At 42.8% G+C, this 21,759-nt stretch overlaps 1 protein-coding gene across 3 annotated transcripts in view; it reads left to right on the top strand.

Annotated features, from left to right (window-relative positions):
* Myom1 (myomesin 1) overlaps positions 1 to 21,759 on the top strand; it is a 123,646-nt gene that overhangs the window by 3,123 nt on the left and 98,764 nt on the right. Inside the window, exons 2-3 of one of the 3 annotated variants that reach the window (XM_027397821.2) lie at positions 16,188 to 16,277; positions 18,324 to 18,645. In XM_027397821.2, the coding sequence (XP_027253622.1) occupies positions 18,332 to 18,645 (314 nt within the window). In that variant the 5' untranslated portion in view covers positions 16,188 to 16,277; positions 18,324 to 18,331. Of the gene's footprint in view, positions 1 to 16,145; positions 16,278 to 18,304; positions 18,646 to 21,759 lie in introns of all 3 variants that reach the window. The other 2 variants (XM_027397820.2, XM_035441178.1) reach the window with 2 other exon arrangements.

Below are 21,759 nucleotides of genomic sequence, written 5' to 3' on the forward strand. Positions count from 1 at the left end.
TGTGTGTGTGTGTGTGTGTTACCGTGGGATGCACATAACTCATTGTACACGTGTACACACCAGACATAAGCATGTGGAAGCTAGAACAAGATGTCAGGTGTCTTCTTCCAGCACTATCACCGAACCGGAAGCTGCCTGTTTCTACTAAGCTGGCTGGCCTTTGGAATCCTCCTGTGTCTGCCCCCGCTGTTGGAGTTACAGGCATACATAGCAAGTGCTTTTACCCTTGAGTCATCTCCCCAGCTTGTAATAATAAGTCTTTCCTCCAGCGACCCGAGTTCCGCCTGCCTCCACGTTATGGTCCCAAGTGACACTCAGAGACTTATATTAGGTATAAATGCTGCTTGGCCAATGACTAGGATTTCTCATCTGCTAGCTCAGTCTTAATTATCATAAATCTATATATTTTATAAGACTTATCGGACGCCAACGGAAGCATCCTGTCTTTCCAGTCTCACATGGTGACTCTGAGCTTTCTCCTACCTTTCCCAGAATCCTCCTTGACTCCTAATCCCACCCATCTTGTTTTCCTATTGGCCAACAGTACTTTATTTATCAACCAATAAGACAGTCATACACAGAAGGACCTCCCCCATCACTAGTTTTTAGTGGCTTTCAAACTTTTAACTGAAACTTGTAGTATAAAATTTGTATCAGTGCTGGTAAGATGGCTCAACCTGCCACCAAGTCTGATGACCTAAATTCAGTCCCTGGGATCTACATGGCAGAAGGAGAGAACTAACTTCCACAAGCTGTCACATCCCCACAAAATAAAAAAAAAAATAAAAAAAAACATAATAAAAATTAAAAAGAAAGGTGTATCACTAAGCAATACCTATCTGTGATCTTTTGCAAGATTTCCTATTCTATTAAAAATAGAATTCTTTTTTTTTAAATTGCTGGCTAGGCAGCTTAAATAAAAAAGAATTTGTTTTCCACTTTGTAGAAGCTGAGAAGTCCAAGATCAAGGTACTGGCTGGTTCACTTCTTGCTGAAGATCCTCTTATGGCTTACAGACAGCCGCCTCTTGCCCTGTCCTTCATGGCAGGGAGAGATTTTCATCCTCTTCCCATGAGTGCTAACTGATTAGGGCCTCACCCTATGGTCTCTAAATTTTTATTATCTCCTAGGGTTCCTCTCTTGAAATATCCTACAAGCCCCACTAAAATGTGAGGTTGTGTTCCACTAATGCTGAGTTCTCAATAGCCAGTGGTAAGGAGTGTAGATTTTGCCTCTAAAGCAGTGGTTCTCAACCTTCCTAAGGCTTCGACCCTTTAATACAGTTCCTCATGTTGTGGTGACCCCCAACAAAAAATTATTTTAGTTGCTACTTCATAACTAATTTTGCTACTGTTATGAGTTGTAATGTAAATATCCATGTTTTTCTGATGATATTAGGCAGCCCCTGTGAAAGGGTCATTTCAACCCCAGAGGGGTCAGGACCCACAGGCTGAGAACCAGCGCTCTAGAAGAGCACTTGACAGTGTCAGGAGACATTTTGAATCATCATAACCAGAGGGCTACTACTGGGATGTAGAGAGTAGAAGTCAGAGATGCTGTCTAAAGGGCTAAGATTGAGAGAAAACATTACACTAATGATGGGGGGAGGATCAGCATTACAATGATTATTTGGGGGTACTATGAGTACCAGAATGACAGTATTTATTTTTCCTTTCTCAGAGTAAGATATTTATTTTCTTGAGGTCAGGGCTAAAGAGATAGAAGGAGCTAATAAAACATCACATGCCTAGCATGTATATGGTAGGTGTCTCCGTAAATTTTAATTCCTCACACAGCTCCGTGGGATCTGCATTAGCATTTGCTTTTCTCACGTAAACTGGGATCCAGTAGACTTCAGTTATTTGCACATTTTATCCAAATAGTCATTCAAAAGCCAAATTATAACTTATGTCTTTGGTTTTCCAGGGGTAGGAGAGAAAGAAGCATGGGGCAAATTCATCCCTCTCCCCTCATATAGTATTGAATTATGAATACCAGCAGATATTCAGTAATTGGATATTTATTTGAGTGCAGATATCTAGGTAGTAGCACAATAAAAAAAATCCATGTTTTCTGTTTCTTTTTTAAAAATTTGTGTGTGTAAGTCAAAGGACAATTTGTGGGACTCAAGTCTCTCCTTTAACCCTGTGGGTACCAAAATTTCATTCAACAGCCTTGGTGGCAAGCACTTTACCCACTTAGCTTATATACTTAACCATGCATATAAGAAACCATTGAAGCCAGTGGTGGTGCACATCTTTAATCCCAGCACTTGGTAGGTAGAGGCAGGCAGATCTCTGTGAGTTTGGTGCCACCTGGTCTACAGAGGGAGTTACTGGACAGCCAGAACTTCACAGATACACAGAGAAACCCTGTCTCAAAAAACAAAACAAAACAACAACAACAACAAAGACCCATTGAATGTTGAGAAATATGGGCTTACATTCTTGTTTGTTTGTGTTTTGAGATATGGTCTCATGTATTTCCAGGCTGGATTTAAACTCTTCTTCCTCCTTCCTCTACCTCCCAAGTACTGGGGGTTACAGCACATGCCATGTGCCTGTTTCTGTGCTACTCTGGGGATTGTAGTGAGGACTTCATGCATACAAGTCGGGTGCTGTACCAACTGAGCTACATCTCCAGCTCTGCCGTTCTGGTTTTAACATCTATTCCAGTTCCTTGTAGGTGAGATCTGTAGATGTAACAATGGGCATTAATCTAATTAGTCTAAGAAAACAGTAGGAGGAGCTCTTGTCTTTCAAATGAAGAGGATGTTTAAATAAGTCTGTCTGATAATTAAGAGCACCAGATCTACAAATAGAATACAAGTAGTGTATTAAAAGTATATAGAAAAGTCAACATGAATGAAGAATTTCTGGCTTTTAAAATTCAGTCAGTATTTTTTTTCTTAAAAATGTTTTGTATTTGTTTAGTTTATTTTATGTGTGAGTGTTTTGCTTGCACATTTGTAAGTATACTATATGTAGCATGTGCCCCTGGAGGTCAGAAGAGGGTGTTGGATCCCCTGGAACTGGAGTTATGGATAACTGTGAGCCACCATGTGGGTGCTGGGACCTAAACCTGAGTTATCTGCAAAAGCAACAAGTGTTCTTAACTACTTAGCCATCTCTCCAGCCCCAAAATTACTTTCAATGTAATATTTTCTGTTGGGAGCCATACAGCTTGGCATGAACCTTTAGGCCAAACTTGGCAAGCCACACGGTTATAGAACTATCTTTTGATTATAAATGGCTTCTAAAAGCATGAGCACTCAGAAGGAACAAAATGACCCAGACATCAATCCTTTGTTCCAACCACAAGCCCACTCACCTAAGCAAACCTCCCGCATCCCACCACTTACCTAAGCAACCCCCTTCCCACCACTCACCTAGGTAACTCTCCCTCTCCCCACCACCCATGAAATTTTTACCCTGCCAAAATCCTCTTTCTATGGTTTTCTAACATCCTGCTTAAACTAACACCTGGCTCTTGGCCTCTTCTCCCCTCCCCTTTACTCCATACTACTGACTATATAAACTAGCCTGGAAAAAATAAAATTTGCCACTTGCTTAGTAAGCACTTTCCCACTGAGCTAAACCCTAGGCTCTGTAGTAGTAAAACTAAGTGAAGTAAACATTTAGGAAAATTAGAATACTAAGCAAGATGCAAGACAGAATATAAATAAATCATGTCAAAAGAACAGTAGCGATTACCTTGATGATACCTGGCTGTGTTAAAGACAGGCTGCCCCCGTTGTTAGAAACATTCCTACTATCATAAGCTATTCAAAATGTTACCCTGACATAAGTGATTTTAATTGTTAACGAATAAATGTATTGATCAGATTATATTTATGGAGTTAATTTTATGACGCCAATATTAGTTTGAACCCCCTTTGAAATTAATACATAAAGCCAGAATTAAAGTTTAGGCTTACTTTAGCAATTCCTTTAGTTTTCGTCATCTGAAAAATAGCACAACAATATTAATATGATCTACTTTTTTCAGCTTTTGTGAGGACTGGGGAGAATCCATGCAACTTTGTCGGTACACAACTTTGCTTGTATTGAGGCCTCAAATTTCAAGTGATAGAGCAGTTAGCTTACTCTAATTAACATGGCAGATTTCTTTGTCTGCCCGACTGGAAGGAATACATTGAGTGATCATATTCTAATCTGATCACAGACTGATTCAAGTGGGCCATTTTATGTGTCTCTAGTCCTGTCATGCTCTTTTCTCTTAGGTGTCAGTTTTATAATGTACCTCCTCTTACGTGTGTGTGTGTGTGTGTGTGTGTGTGTGTGTGTGTGTGTGTGTATAAATGTACACATGTATGTGTGCTTGTGGAGACTGGAGGGAAACCTCAGATATTGTTCCTTGTGCACTACACACTTTTTTATTCTATGAAGGCTAGGCTCGTTGGTCAGCAAACCCCAAACCCCAAGGGTCTGCCTATCAATGACTCTCACCACCATGCCTGTTTTTTTTTTGTTGTTGTTTTGTTTTTAAACATGGTTTCTTGGGATCAAACTCCAGCCTTCATGCTTGCAATGTAAGCACTGCTAAGCCACATTCTGTGCCATTTCTACCCCATTGTGACTCACAGTTGATGGTCTTGCTTGTAGTCACTGAGAAAATAACAACTTTATTGTCTACTGCCCAATGACTGCTCCAAGGATCTTCTCTTGATAACTAGAGAGAATTGATCCTTGATCTTAAAAAGGTCATTTCTCTATTTTCCTGCTCAAGTCACACTAGTAGTTCTGTCCTCTTCTGCAATATCCAGTTCTTTTTCCCTTTGGATTGTTCTCAGAAGCAAGAATGCTATAATGCATATCTGAACTCCTAGAAGCTTTGTCTATTGGGTTACATTGCAAAGAGAATTAAAGTAGACAATGAGGGCTGGAGAGATGGCTCAGAGGTTGAGAGCACTGGCTGTTATTCTTTTTTTTTTTTTAAAGATTTTATTTATTTAATGTATACAACATTCTGCTTCCATGTATATCTGCACACCAGAAGAGGGCACCAGATCTCATAACGGATGGTTGTGAGCCACCATGTGGTTGCTGGGAATTGAACTCAGGACCTCTGGAAGAGCAGTCAGTGCTCTTAACCTCTGAGCCATCTCTCCAGCCCCGGCTGTTATTCTTTATTATTATTATTATTATTATTATTGTTAATTCAAATTAGGGAACAGGCTTGCTTCACATGTAATTCCCCTCTCCCTCTCCCTCTCCCTTCCCCCGGCTGTTATTCTTTTGCTTAAATTAGAAATGAAGAAGAGACATGAGACTATTAGACATATTAACCAGTTTATTTTAGGCCCAGCAGAGTAGAGAGACTAAGAGAGAAGAGGAACAGGGTTAATGGCTGACCACCATGGCCCGTTGCCATAGCGAGGCAGAGAGAGCATAGGTGGGAGAAGAGAAGAGAAGAGAAGGTAAGTGGGCAGGGGTCTGTCTTTTAAAGGGGTTCCTACACTTGCATGTGAACTTAGTTCCCATGGAACCCTGACCTGACCAGGGTACTGTCTGAGTGGATTCCGCCAGGTAACAGAGGCAGTCCAGCATAATGCCTGAACCTTTCAATCCCACATTTACTTATTATTATTTTAAAAAAAGGAGGGTGTTAGACATGGCAGATTAAGGAATAAGGGTGTCTCATTCTCAAGACTGCTTCCTTCTGACGTGGGGGAGGCATTGACCATATTTGGGGGACCTGAGAAGGTTGGGGTGCTACCACGTCCTGGGTTAGCTGGTTGTTTCATCGCAGTCCAGGCTGTATGGAACTCCCTGGCGCCTCTTTGACCTGGCAAGATGTTGGCAGAGCAGAGGACAAGGTTAAGTTTAGAAAAAAAATTTTCTTAGGTCCTGGCACTTGAGGGGGAGATTGTAAGATGAGGGAAGGGTTCCGGAGGGGTCCCAACATGAGGGAAGGGAGTCCTGGGACTAGGGAAAGATTGAATAGTATTTATTTGGAGTGAATCTGACCTGTTTGTTTGGATCCAATTCAGTTCCCTGGAACTTACAAGAATCCTTAGAGTTTGTGGAAACATAAGTATTAGACACATTAGCAGCATATTCATGTTAGAACCAACTTGGCTGAAAGCATTGACATTTTAAAATTGACAGATTTTTTTTTTTAGGACAAAGAATCTTAATCTTGACCTTGTAGTTCTGATCCTATAGTGGTATTATAGAACTTTGCTATGAACAGTAGCATGAGGAATAGAGAAATCCAGAACTTATGCATATTTTTATGAAAACATCACCACAACCAAGCTAGTGAATGTTCACGTCACTCCTCAGAGCTTCCTGTCCTTCCTGTCCATCTCCCCAATCCTCTGACTTCTCCCCTTCCCAAACCCAGGCACCACCAGTCCCTTTATGTTAGTAGAGTTTGAACGAATATGAGTTTTTTTTTTTTAATTGGTGGAAGTATTACTACTATACAACTTATGGTTCTGTTTTCATAAAAGAATAAAATACGGAAAATTTAAAATGGAAATGTTTTTGTGATAGATAGGACAAATACTAGCGTGATTCTAGAATATCAAACATTTAATAAAGCACGGCATTTTCACTAGTTTGACAACAAGGAATAGAGACACAGTCCAGAGAGTTCGAGAGAAAGTAGACCCACTTTAGGGAGTTGCTGAACACACAGGTAACATGAGGAACTGGCTGGCCCCTTGGTTTCTTTCTGTCTCACAGGTCAGATGGTGGTTCGACCGCACTGCTGCTGTCCTGCTCACTCTCTACTAACTGCCTTCCTCCACCTTCCTTACTTTGTGGTCCCTTGTGACTTCAGTTTGCTGTGGCTTACCTGATTCTAAATATACTCAAGGCATCTCTTGGTTTAGCATTTTTGACTTTTTTGTTGACTTTTTTGACTTTTGTTCCTGCTACTAAGTGTTGTAACAGTTATTTCCAAATTGAGTGTAGGTTAGCTTCATCCACCTTTTTAAGCCAATCTACATTCTGTAGGTTCCTTGCTGTCCAGGATATACACCAGGTACTTTTGGATCATCTGTGGTTGGAGAGCAGCAAGCAGGGTCTCTGTGCTCAGGAAGGGACACAAGCAGAGTAGGTACCAAGTGCTTGCCTGTCGTGAGCAGAGTGGTCCTTTAGAGTATTCGGGAACTGGGTTTAAAGCTGAACTCTGTCTACGAGCTTTGTGACTTTCAGTAACTGTAGAGCTAGAGAAGGAGTCATGCCTCAGCTCTCTGAACTTTAATGATCTCATTTATACTCGGGCATAATAAGTACCTTTCAGACATTTGGTAAAAGTCAAAAAGTTAGCATAATATGGATAACATGGTGTGCAATACACAGGAGTTCTCAGCAATGGTGGATGTTTATAACAGCTTAATCTTGATATCAAAAAAAATCTACCTATAGTTCAACATATGTTATGTATATTCTATGGTAGAGCCAAAAATAGCTCACCCAAGAGGAAATCCAAACAGTTAGCTTTAGGGATGTCCAGCCCCACAAATTTATAATGCATTAAAAAATAGATGTCTCTTATATCCATTGAACGTTTTGACAAAATATTCCAAACATTCTAACTTTTCTTTTGCATTTGTTTTTGAGACAGACTGGCCTTGAACTAATGATCCTCCTGCTGCAGCCTCTGTGACTGTTCCATTATGAGTGTGCATTACCACACTGGCCAGCATTGTGGTGTTTATGGGGTACTAAGTAACAATATGATACATTTGGTTTCTGGCACCATAGATCAGTCTCATTCTTCCAAATGGCAGTCTCATAAAACATACTCTGGAGTTCATAATACCCATAATACTGCGTGTAGAAGACTTCCTAAGGAAATAATTGAAAAGGGAAGCTTTGGTTTGTGCAGATATTTATAGCTTTCTTCTTAGTTCAGAGGCTTTTGTGATTTTAGGACTAAAAGCGGTGAGATGATTTTTTTTTCCTTATGTTTTATGTTGGAATCATCTTGGAGCTTTTAAAAAGCATTCATGTCCCATGCCAAAGAATCTAAGTTAATTGTAGAATACAGCCTGGTCCTGACTGTGGTTCTAAAGCATCTCGGGTGAGCCTAACAAGTATCGAGCAATTCTCTATTGCTCTTGCCTCTCCCTATGAAGGGACCTGTGCAAACACAAGAACCAGACAGGCCTCTCAGCAGAACATACAAGGGGTGATGAAAGAACTAGGTGAAAATGAATTTGCACCCACTGCCTCCTTCCAGGTGCTCCACATTTAGACTAGGCGACAAAGTAATACAATGTATCCAGCAGCATTTAGACTAGGCAACAAAGTATGGGGGAGTAATTCAATGCATCCAGTAATATTGCTGAATGGACGACTACGGACAAGTTAGAAAATAGGTTGATGAGAACCGAGGTGACTGGGGTCCACACTGCCCCCATGCGGAGCCGCAGTTGTTCCTGCTGCCTTCTTTTCCCAGAACACAGCTCTTTCTTGAATTCCCTGATCTACTAGAGGCAAGTCTGTCTGTTGGAAGGGTGTGGCTCTTAGATGGTGAACTTGGCCATACAAAGCAGTTATAAGTCAGCTAGAGTCTCCTGACCCTCCCTGCCCCCCCACACCTTTTAACCATTTTATAGACCACTCTGTGGCATTAAGTACCCTACTCTTGATCATCTCTAGAACTTTTCACCTCTCTCAACCAAAATTTTGTACCCATTAAACACACCACCCCAGTCCCTGACAATGGCCATTTCACTTTCTGTCTCCATGAATCTGACTCTCGGAGGTAGGCTCAGGGCATAGTGGTTTGGTTGGCTCTGTCTCCAGCTCTGGAGACAAACAAAGGGTAGATTGATGGGGAATGTACTGTGTATGTTCATCTTATTGATTATTGAATAAAATACTGTTTGGCCAATGAAATAGCAAGTTAGACAGGACTAGGAGTCAAAGAGGATTCTGGGAAATGTAGAGAAGTGGTGATCCAGGCAGGAAGTGACATAGCAAGGAGATTCATATTTAAGCAAGGAGAAAGAGGAAGTGGCCCCTTTTCCCCTTTGCATCCTCCAGTGGAGGGATGTGAGCCACCGGCAAGGAGGGACGCCAATAAGGCATCCAATAAGATAAGTCTTATAAAATATATAGATGTATGATAATTGAGACTGAGCTAACAGATGAGAATCCTAGTCATTGGCCAAGCAGCATTTGAACCTAATACAAGTTTCTGTGTATTCATTTGGGCCCTAACTGGGGCGGGCGACTGGCGTAAAGCGCATACATGGCGGTGGGGCTCGGTACCTTTTGGCAGAAAGATTTATCGTAACAGTAGATGGTATTGAAAGCTGTTCTGATCTGTTACTCATCTGTTGATCCTGGGCCTGGCAGTCTCATAGTTCTCGATTTTCCCGTCTCTAATTAGTCCCTGATTGCTTATCAAATGCCGGTTAGCTATCAAGAGGTATGCTAGATACTGGGAGTCACACACACACACACACACACACACACACACACACACACAAAGACCAGCTTCTGTCTGCAGGTAATTCACAGTGCAGGAGACAGAAAGACAAACACATTGTTTACACATCATGTGATAAAATTCACAACCTAGTGGAATTGAGGACATTTCCCCCAAGGGGATGACAAGGAGTCCTCATGGAATGGAAGTGAAGCAAGGGAAGAAGTGTGTGTGTGCTAGGTGGGACTGTGAGGAGAGGCACGTGAGTGTGCTAGGCGACTGTGAGGAGAGGCACGTGAGTGTGCTAGGTGGACTGTGAGGAGGGGCACGTGAGTGTGCTAGGCAGACTGTGAGGAGGGGCACGTGAGTGTGCTAGGCGGACTTCGAGGAGCGGCTCATGTGGGGAACTGAGGAATTCAAGTTCCAGAGCGTGGGGGAATTGCAAGGACTTAGCTGTGGTTGGAACTGAGGGGCAGAGTTAGGGAAACAAAGGGCTGGGGGGTGTTGGGGAACCTGTACCATGCCTGCTTAGGGGCTGGCTACAGGTCGGCCTGACCACGCCCGCTGAAGGAGTTTGTGGGTCCGGTGGCCACGATTCCCTAAACCGCTGAGGAGGGGCCCCAGGAAGGTTCCAAGGGAGAGAAGGGAATGAGCTGTCTGTGCACATCCCCAGCCGCAGCCCTGATTCTGCCTTGACTTCAGGACCTGGTTTGCTGTAGTTAATCATAGCTCCCGGGCTTCCTGACATGTGCTTAGTGCTGATGCATGAGTGGATCACAGCGTCCAATAATCCTGACAAATTACCCGTAATGTACCTGTTAGTCTGGAAAACAAATGGACCTGTGAATGAATTTTGGTTCTAGTTACAAATGCCTCTGTATGGAAACAATGATGAATCATCTTTCTTCAAAATGCAATATTTTGTAATTTTCTGACTCAGGAAATTCAAACATACGATTTGCTGACACACATTAGTTGACAACGAGAGGGAAACATCACAGCCGGAGTCAAGCAAAGATTCCATCAGAACCACAGGAAAGGAGGATGGGGTAGGGAGAAAGAGAAAAGGAAAGGAACTGAGCAGATAGCTGCCTGACTCACTGTTCTTAGTATTTAGCCTCAGGGGAACTCCTCAGTATGCACAGAGCCCTTCATTTACTAGTGGTGAGCAGAGGGGCCTGGTGTGAGCAGAGGAGCCTGGTGTGAGCAGAAGGGCCTAGTGTGAGCAGAGGGGCGTGGTGTGAGCAGAGGGGCATGACTGAATGCTAAAACATAGTATAGTTACCTTCAAATTATCTTGGGGTATACTAGAGTGTCTTAGACTATATTACAGGTAGTTAAGACTTAGATGAGTTTGGACCTGCTTGTAATTTAAGATGCTGCCCCACAAGCCAGGTGGTGGCACACCATTAATCTCAGCACTCGGGAGGCAGAGGCAGAGGATCTCTGTGAGTTCAAGTCCATCCTGGTCTACAGAACAGGTTCCAGGACAGCCAGGACTACACAGAAAAACCCTGTCTCAAAGGAAGGAGAAGGGCCAGGCGTTGGTGATGCACGCCTTTAATCCCAGCACTTGGGAGGCAGAGGCAGGTGGATCTCTATGAGTTCGATACCAGCCTGGTCTACAGAGCTAGTTCCAGGACAGCCTCCAAAGCCACAGAGAAACCCTGTCTCGAAAAACCAAAAAAAAAAAAAAAAAAAGAGGAAGAGGAGGAGGAGGAGGAGGAGGAGGAGGAGGAGGAGGAGGAGGAAGAAGAAGAAGAAGAAGAAGAAGAAGAAGAAGAAGAAGAAGAAGAAGAAGAAGAAGAAAAGAAAAATGGATGGTTCCCCATTCATACTAAACTCTGCCCTCATTTACCCCCGGAAGATATAGTCTAGGAAGAGAGATGTCAAGGCTGCAGTTTGGATCTAGGGTGGTGGCAGAAGCCAAGGCCACTCCTTCAGCTCTGCATCAGTAAGAATTCCCATTAGTGCCACCAACCCTACTCACTCTTTCTCTGCTTATGCAGAAATATTTTATCAGCCTCTGCTGACTTAACCAACAATCCTAGGCCAGATTCAACATAACAACTAAGGGCTTCCCTCCTCAAGCAAACATGGAGGGTGTGACAGTTAATCTTGGTTATCAAGTTGGTCGGGATTAGAATCACCATAGAAACATACCTCTGGGTCACCATAGAAACACACCTCTGGGTCCCCATAGAAACACACCTCTGGGTCACAATAGAAACACACCTCAGGGTCACTATAGAAACACACTTCTGAGTCACCATAGAAACACACCTCTGGGTCACCATAGAAACACACCTCTGGGTCCCCATCGAAACACACCTCTGGGTCACTATTGAAACACACCTTAGGGTCACTATAGAAACAACCTTCTGAGTCACTATAGAAACACACCTCTGGGTCCCCATAGAAACACACCTCTGGGTCCCCATAGAAACACACCTCTGGGTCCCCATAGAAACACACCTCTGGGTCACAATAGAAACACACCTCAGGGTCACTATAGAAACACACTTCTGAGTCACCATAGAAACACACCTCTGGGTCACTATAGAAACACAGCTCTGGTTGTGTCTTTAAGGATGTTTCCAGAAAAGTTTAATTGAGCAGCAAAGACTTTGAATGTGGGTATCACCATCCCATGCTCTGGGTTCCCAGACTGAGTGACAGGAGAAAAGCCAGCTGAGCTCCAGCATGCGTATCTCTCTCTGCATTGGTTTCCACGGGAGAAGAAAAACTTTGGATACCATCAAAGTTGATCAATCGAGTTGAAAAAGACAAACCTCTCGACAAGGACGAGTGACAGGTATTTTACTAAGGTATATACTCATAAACTAAATAGAAACCTCCCAAAGGAAAGGGAAGTGTTTTGCTTCTATATTCACAGGAAAACTCATTTCCAGAAATCCAAGAACACTACATGAGTAGATACTTAAGAAGAGAAGGTAGCTATAACCATCAAACAAAAGGAATGTGCCATATGGTAAACTTTATAGCTGTCTCTCAAATAACTCTATTTCTCTTCATTTTTCTGGTCCCTATTCAAGTAAATCAATGCTGGATTTAGAATTCGATTTGGCTTTCCTCCCCTAAAATCCAAGACTGCACTGGATACAACTTATTCTGTTTCAAGTGACACTCCGACCAGAGCTTCGAGTACTGACTTCAATCAAGTTGAGGATTTCAACCTAAATCTTCAATCAAGAAAATCCCATCTAACATGGACTGGATATAATCCATTAGAGACTTTCACTATGCTAACATTTTCTTCCCACAAGACCCCACAAGGCTACCATCATCCTATTTCATCAGGAAGTAAGTTGGAGGATGCTACACCCCCATCCCCCATTATTGTCTATTAAGGTAGTGTAAGCCTAGTTAGGAATAACTTTCCTATTGTTTAGGGTTGGGATTGGAAGGAGATGTTCAGGTTTGTACCTTCTTTCAGATGGCTTTAGGGTTTAGCTGAAATAGACATGGTTAGAATGTGCAATAGCAAATTTCTTGTATTTCACCTTTATGATTGTTAATTTTGGATACTTTACACTGTTAAGTTTTAATCCTCTTTTAGACTAAAAGGGGAATTATAGGGGACAGTAAGCCACGCCTGTTAGAAGCTGGTTACAGGTGTGCCTGACCACGCCTGCTAAGGTGTGGTCAAGGTGAGGTCAGGATGAAGCCGGATGTGCTCTTAAGGGGCTGAAAGCACATGGGAGGTCCCTTCTCTCTGGCCTCACTGCCTTGCTGCCCTGGGCATGGATCTGGCTTGTGTTTGGCTGGTGTTTTTCTAATAAAAATATCTTTATCCCAAGCTCCTTTTACTTCTTAATACTGCGGGATTGTTTGAGCTTACTGGTAGCAGAGTCTACTTCAGTGGCATGGCAGTGGACAGGACCTTAGTGGGTGTTGGGCCCAGTGTCATCACTTATCTGCTGGTGCTGTACCATCACAGGCTTACCCAGGGCCAATGACCCAGAATCCACCCTAGTTTGGAGGGAGCTTGCTTGGGTCATTCACAGCCTGCAGGGCCTGATGGGAGACTGTTGGCTTCATTTTGCCACTGCCTAGATAACTAGCTCTAGTTTTAGATCTAGACGTAGTTCAGAACTGGTTCATTTAATAACTAGGAGAAACTTGGCTTCTGGTAAGAATTCTAGACCGTGTCCTCTCGCTGTTTCCCTCAGCCCCCACTCCCCTATTTGCAACCATAGCCTTAAATGGTAACACAAACACATTTCCAGATCATTTTCAGGGACATTAGAGATTAAAAACATAAAACAACACCAACGAATGGGGTGTTTTGGAGGTGAAATGTCAACTCCGAGCAGTTTCCTTTTTTAGAACCAACTGCTCCAGATAAGGTGCTGATCAGTTTATGAGCGAGGACAGAGTAGAACAGCCGCTTTCTAGATTACAAAGCCCAGGAAATCCATCTAGAGACAATTTGAGAAGGAATTAGGCTCTAGAGCTTTAGAGGCATGAAGTGGTTTTTGAAGTCATTTGATAAACAGTAGACATCAGATAGCCAAGACCCACCCTGCCTCCAATCTCTCTCTCTCTCTCTCTCTCTCTCTCTCTCTCTCTCTCTCTCTCACACACACACACACACACACACAAACACACACACACGGCAGATTGAAGCTAGTGGGAATACAAGCTAGTTATCTTACAATTATAGGTTACTCTAACTGTAGCCTTCAAAAAAACTCAATGAACAGTTCATCTAAGATTTTTCTTACATTTAAATGATCTGCTTTGGAGGTAGAGGGCTTAGAATTTGGAAATTTTTAACCACAGGGCCTGTATCAGTTATTTTTCTTTCCCCTCTTCTAGCATAATGTTGTTTCCCCCTTTGTTCTCATCTTGTGAAGGTGAGGATATCTTTTAATTTTGCTTTATGAAGCTCTAACCAGGAACCATGCCTTCCTCCTGTACAGTACCCTAATTTCTCATGTCACCTATCCCATCATACTGTAATTATTCCAAAGGAATCTTTCCATTCTGCGGTGTGCTGTGCTGTGCCTCAGTGTACCTGGTGTGTAGCACAGCGCTGCAGTCATGGGTAGGCTTCCAGCGAACACTTTAGGGACTAAACTGAAGCAGACTTTTCTTTTTCCGTATTGCTGAAATGTGAGTTTTAGTTGCGATTTAAAACTGACAGCCTAGGAAAGACCTTTCTTAATTTTAGGTGGAGTTGGTCTTTTATTTATTTTCTTTACATTTCATCTCTTAACAATACTTCTTCCATTTTTCCCCCCTTGCACAGAGTAGTGATCAGCTACTAATTGCTTTGTGTCCTACTGTAAAATGAAAGTGAGCTGGCAGAACGCTAGGGCCTACATACAACTTGTACATGTATTTTGTCCTTTAGTGACTCATTATTTCATACTCAGAAAATGTTAACATCTTTCCAATTAGTTTAAAGAGAAACATGTTTTATTTATGTATTTTTTTTTTCAAGATAGGGCTTCTCTGTGTAGTCCTGGAACTCACTCTGTAGATCAGTCTGTCCTGGAACTCAGAGATCCTTCTGCCTCTACCTTGAGTGCTAGGATTAAGGACATGCACCACCACAATCTGGCTTGAATTAAAGTATTTTTAAATTTTTTTAGATTTATTTATTTATTATGTATACAGTATTCTGCCCACAAGCCAAAAGAGGGCACCAGATCTTATAGATGACTGTGAGCCACCATGTGGTTGCTGGGAATTGAACTCAGAACCTCTGGGAGAAGCAGTCAGTGCTTTTAACCTCTGAGCCATCTCTCCAGCCCTGAATTAAAGTATTTTTTATGGACAATGTAATCGCAATAAACTGCATCTACTAAGGAAAGTCTCTTGGAACTGTGCGAGGCAGATGCAACTAGAGTTCTTGAAGCAAATGGTTTCTGAAGTTTACAGATTGTAGCCATGCATTTCCTGTTTATTGTCAGTGTGGATACTTTGTGTATGTGTGTGGAGGGAACAGCTTGCTGGAGTTGGTTCTTCCTGCCACTTAGCTCAGGTTTGTCTTGTTCAGCTGTGCTGAGTAGTCCAGATCCCACCAGCTTCCTGGTGATTCACCTGTCTATTGCATTCTGGAATTACAAAGACTGACCCTGCTTTTGGGTTTGGAAGCACACAATAATGAATTCCTCTCCCTGAGGCTTTTGCTAATAAACAAGGAATTAAATACTTGCACCCAAAAGTGTGATTTATTTTGTAAATGTTCCTGAACAGAGAAGAACAGTGAGTGTTCCCTGTGGAGTGAAAACGCCACCACATGGTACTTCTGGACAGCCTCAAGTTCTTTCTTCCTGGTCGTGTTTTTTAACTCTGTGGTTCGTGCCACCAACGGCACACACAGAGCCATGTCTTGGCAGTAAAATTCCATGGAGTCCGTTTTGAGGATCAGATTCCTACACCTGTTTTTAGCTCTAAATACAAGCCATGCATTGCATCTCACTTTTGGATATAAAGTGATAAAGTTGTACTGGACACAGCCCGTGTAACCCAGTCAAACTGCTCTATTTGGTTTATTCAGTCCACACTCGTGGAGCCATCAACCTAATCCTGCTCCTACAGCTTCCTGCTGTACTCTTCTGGGTCTCTTCTGGGTCTGGGACTGCTGTCCCCATGTGCTGCTGCTATTTTTATCTGCCCTCTTAGCCATAAAAGGCTGGCTGTGGGGCCCTGATGTTCTGTTGCTTGACCACATGCATTATTTTTGAACTGGCCCCCAGGTCCTGCCTCTAGCCCTGCCTCTTAACTTTTCCTGGATTCAGCCACCTAGGGTCTGCATTCTCTCCTCCTGCTCCTTGGTCACAGCTGTGGAACATCCCCTGCCATCCCTGCCATCCCTGCCCCGGAGACTGGTAAGTGTGACATAGAGGCAGCAAATGTCTGTCTTCTCAGCTCAGCAGGGAAATGACAGAGGAAAGGGAGAGCAGGGCAGCACAGTGCCTGCTGGGGCCGGCGGCTGTTTTGTCATGTCTGTCATGTCACTATATTCTTTTGAAATGAAGCAGCTATTCCTGGAACTATAAGATCATATTGTCTCAGATTCAACTCAAGTCCTCTCTCCAAGTTTATAGTTCAGTAGTGTGGTTGAAATATGGACTGGGTGAGGGACAGGAAGCAGTGAAATGTTTTCCCTCCTCTGCATGCCTACAGGTCTATCTCCCTGAGTGCAAATCAGGCTAGAAGGATACAGATTCTCTTTAAAGCCACTGTTTCATGATCCAGTGACTTTGCTCTGAGAGGGCAGTGTGGCTGAATTCTCAAGTGCAGTGCGTTATTTCTGACTTGAAAATGGTTGGGTGCTAGAGAGGCGGCAGGCCCAGCACTGGGACCCTGAAACCATCGCCTTCTATAATTTTCATCAGCTTTTGGCCTCCGATGCCAGCGTTAAGAGAATTGCTGCAAGATAGCAATTGCAGAGTTAGTGTTTCTTCCTGAGCACCCGAATTATTTTTAGGAAGGAAATTTAGGTTTCAGAGGCACAGAAGACCACAAAACCATCTTTCTTTCTAACAAATTTTGGCTGTTGTGTGTTGGGCTAAACCTGGCTCACTTAAGAAAAAGGAGGTGGTTATACCATCGTTCCAAAGGTCAGTCAGCCCTGGTGACTTAAAGGCAAGCCCTGTTTACTGGTAATATGTGACCCCTATGTACTCAGCACTAAATATGAATAAAATAAATATGTTTGGGGCAGATAACAAAGAGTGGAAAATAGAATTAGGGCAAGACATTTGAATAATCTGTTTTGTGAAAATGATAGTGTTTTGAATCATCTGGGTGTGGTGTTAGTTTATAATGCAATATAATATAATACAATATAGTGAATTATATGTGATCATCATATAATATAGTGAAAGTTCTTTGTTATTTGTAAGTCATTCCATTGGCGCTGTTACAGAGACTTCTCTAACACTTCATGACACTAATGGCATTCTAGACTAATGTATCCTACCCTTTATACTCTAAACATTATTTAATAATTATTCATTAAGTACAATTCTGTATACTTAGTAACAGAAACAGCAATCTATTTAAGGGTTGAAACCAAATTACTTGCTAGTAGCTATTTTTTTTTTTCTTCTTAGGAAATGCCATGTAGACTGGCATTTCTGGATTTTCTTCTCTAGAGAGTATATTTGACTTTTTAAGTCACTTAAATAAAATTTAGTATTAAATTTGACAAAAATTAAAATGACTCACTCCTCACTTAGGATTTTTAAGAAAAACAAAGTTTGAAGAAAAAAGAAAACCTTTACTTGAAAACAATTTTCTTGTGTATTTTTGAAACTAATATTTTAGAACTTTATGCATAAGAGTATTTTTTAAAGCCTAGTTTGCCACATGGCTGATTGTCTTCCTTTTGGTGAACACATTATTTACAAGAGCGAAAGTGGGGGCTCTGTGAGTAAAAAAAGGCACTTCTTGCCAAGCCTGCTGACCTGAGTTTCATCCCCGGAACCCACATGATGGGAGGAAAGAACTGATACTCACAAGTTGTCCCCTGCTCTCTGTCTACACGCTGTGACACAATGCACCCCACATATGACTGATCAATAAGACAGGCAGATGCAAAGAAGAAAAGTAAATGCAATGCGGAGCCTCCCAAGTGAAGCATGCATCAGACTAGAGTATCAGAAAGTTAGAGATGGGCATTGTAGAGTGTTTGAGAGAAAAGCACACTAGCCAGAGAGGAAACTCTGTTCATCTGTCCTAGACAAGAAAGAACAGAATGCATACCGGCAGGGGGTGCGTGTGGGGGCCTCTGAGGAGGGGCTTTGTGAGTACCCACTCACTTCTCGTCATGATTGCAGTCTACAGATTTCTGCATTGGCTGAGATGACTTGTTCTCTGGGATTGTTCTATCGAGATTGCTTTCTTACAGGTTGCCTCCTCCCCTCAAGGGCCCACGATGTCATTGCCTTTCTACCAGAAGTCCCACCAGCACTATGATCTCAGTTACCGTAACAAGGACCTTCGCACCACCATGAGCCACTACCAACAGGAGAAGAAGCGCTCTGCCATCTACACCCATGGCTCTACTGCCTACAGCAGCCGTTCCTCGGCAGCACACCGCCAGGAGTCAGAGGCCTTTAGTCAAGCATCGGCCACCTCCTACCAGCAGCAGGCCGCTCAGGCCTACAGTCTTGGAGCATCCCAGTACTCTCGAGGGTCTGAAGTCAGCCGGAAGACAGCCTCGGCGTACAATTATGGCTACTCCCACGGGTATGTCAGGAGCAGCCTTCCAACCTTGGGCACATGCCCTAAATAATCACGTTTCCTGTCTTAAATATGGCAACCCTGTTATACCAGGTGTGGAGGGGAGACCTGAGCACTGTGTCTTATCTTTTCCGTTTTAGTGTCTGTTTGAAATTCACGGTGTTTTAAGGGTCTTGCTTGAGTCATCCACTGTGGTGATATTTCTAGAGGTAGGGAAGTTTTGGTTACTCTGGCAGCCACAGAGACAGGAAACATTTAGACAGCAGGTTTCCTGGCTCTCATAATGTATATGCTTGGATTAAAAGCCAGTAGAGGATTTAAAATTCACAGGTGCTATGGAACAAACATACAGTGGAGATGCACTGGAATTTTTCAACATCTGAAAAACAGTACTCAAAATTCTGAGTTAATATTTTTGGTTTTTTTTGTTTTGGTTTTTCGAGATAGGGTTTCTCTGTGTAGACCTAGCTGTCCTGGAACTAGCTCTTGTAGACCAGGCTGGCCTTGAACTCACAGAGATCCACCTGCCTCTGCCTCCTGAGCGCTGGGATTAAAAGTGTGCGCCACCACTGCTTGGCTGTTAATATTTTCTATATCTGGAATATTTTATACAGAAGCAGGGCCTTTTCTCAGTGAGCTTAAGAATAATAGGAACAAGTATGTATTAGGCCAAATTAGATTACTGACCAAACACAATGAGGGAGACTCTACTCCCAAACAAAAAAAGTTATGTTAGGATGCTAGAAGAGTGAATAGCAGATGAAGGTCTGTTCTGCAAAGCTTTCCCTGGAAGCAATAAAGCTAGCATAAATGTGAACTGATATATCTGGAAAGTTCCCGTTTGGATCTCTTTGCCTGGAGTGGACGTTAAGGTTGCTTTCCTGACTGAGGTCTTCCAGGCTGAGAGTGGGAAGTCTCCTTCTTTTAAGAGTTCTTAGTTTATTTCAGCGTATGTATGTGTGATGGCATGAGTTTATGTGTACCACTGGCATGCAGGTGCTCAGAGAGCTGAGAAGAGGGTGTCAGAGCCCCTGGAACTGGAGTTTTAGGTGGTGGTGTGAGCCACACAATGCGAGAGTTGGGAACAGAACCTGAATCCTGAGAAGAGTATAAAATATTTGTCAAGTGCCTCTCTCAGGGCAAATAAAAGGTTACTGGGGAAATGATGCGACAGCTTGTGGGCATCGATGTGGAGAAGGCAGAAACTCATGTTGTCAGTGACAGTGACCTCGAGGGAGCTTCTGACTGGTTCAGTCACAGAGCCAGAGTCTGCCAGGGTTTACCTGGAATGTACGACGGCAACACTCCGAAATTGCGCTCGGAATGGAACAGGATCACTTTGCAGTCTCACTTTCATAGGTCATGTTCTGCCCTGGGATATTCATAAGGATCTCATGTTGGCTGCAAAAATGGAAATATTGTCGCTGAGAAGAATCTGTTGCTTTTAGCACTTACTTCAAATGAATCACCTTCCAAAGGAAAATTGGGAGAAATTAACAGTGTGTGTGTGTGTGTGTGTGTGTGTGTGTGTGTGTGTGTGTGAGAGAGAGAGAGAGAGAGAGAGAGAGACAGAGACAGAGACAAAGACAGAGAGACAGAGAGAGAGACAGAGACAGCATCAGTTTGTTCTCTTTTTTCCTCAAGAAATTATTTTTTTACTAGTTCAAATTAGAAACAAGCCTGCTTCATATGTCAATCCCTTCTCTCTCTCTCTCTCCCCTCCTCCCCCACCCCCACCAGCTCCCCACCCCATCCCTCCTCTGCTCCCCAGGGAGGGTGAGACCCTCCATGGGGGATACCCAAAGTCTGTCATATCACCCTGGGCAGGGCCTAGGTCCTCCCCCATGTGTCCAGGCTGCAGTTTGTTCTCTTGAAGAATGTCCCATAGCTGTATTCAAGAACCTCATTTGGGAAAGCAGCTGTCTTGCAAAGAGCAGGAGGATTAGATGTTAAATATCCATCTTCCTGGATTGTCTGCTCCAGGTCTACAGAAGATGGTGATTTTATGATCATGAAGCTAGCTAATTTCTGGTGTACTTATTTCATTTTCCACACATGGAAGAGTCGATGGAATGGTGTACAGCTATATGTTCAAATGATTTTATTTCTTTAGCTCCACTGCAAACTTCTATGATCTAACCACTTTGATGTTACAAGGTTCATTTAGATTCTGTGCAGTATCCGTATTTATAATTCAATACAGCATCTCAAGCATCAGCAGTTGGAGTGGTTTTTTTAGAGAGAGTAGGGGATGTTGTCATAAGAAAGGAGCTGTAATCATTTTTCCCATGTTCCACACCACACCTTGTTCCTACTGTGTATGTAGGTTAGTGTTTGTAAATGGCTTGCTATGCTCAAACAAGACTGAGTTCAAGATTCTTGGTGGGAACAGAATGAGCTAGAAACAGTGCATGTGGGGGAGAAAAACACCAGCACTGTCTTCCCCACTTCATATCGTGAATGTAAAAAGAGAAAGAAGCCTACCATGACCTTGGATGCATTTCAGTGTGGCAGGGAGTATTGTTGGTTTGTTTGTTTCATTTTAGAACTAGGAGTAACACATGCAGGCTTAGAATCTTTGTAATTTCTTCAGGCTGTTCTTAAGTTTATTCAAAATGAAAGGGTTTTCCCTGCTAAATGAGGTGTGTCTTTGGATTGTGAACAGTCTCTTTGATAAAGTCTCCTGTGTTGGAACTGCAGCCCTCTTAAGTGTATGTCAGCACTAGGCTAGGTCTATTTTTACCCTCTACTTTGTAGTTAGCTGTCCAATGTTAAGTTGGAAAGTACAGAGATTTAAATGTGCTCAGGGCTTGGCTGACCTCAGTAAGTCTTGCTTGGAGTCAGTGTGGTTTGCTTGATGTCAGTGTGGCTGTTAGCATGGATTGGTTACTGACTATGTTGTAAAACACTTTAAATGCCTTTAATTCATGGTCACGTTGATAAAAAAAAAAAAAAAGACCCTAAAAGCAGAGTGGTAAGATTGACATTTTATGTAATAATGGTGTCAACAACAAATGTGATCAAAGGGGAATACAAGGGCTCTGTGTGTGCACATTCACGAACCGTGTGTGCCTGCACAAGTGGGGGCCAGAGGTCAATGTCCAGCACCCTCCTCTATCA

Source organism: Cricetulus griseus, chromosome 2, assembly GCF_003668045.3.
Source record: "Cricetulus griseus strain 17A/GY chromosome 2, alternate assembly CriGri-PICRH-1.0, whole genome shotgun sequence".
Taxonomy (NCBI): domain Eukaryota; kingdom Metazoa; phylum Chordata; class Mammalia; order Rodentia; family Cricetidae; genus Cricetulus; species Cricetulus griseus.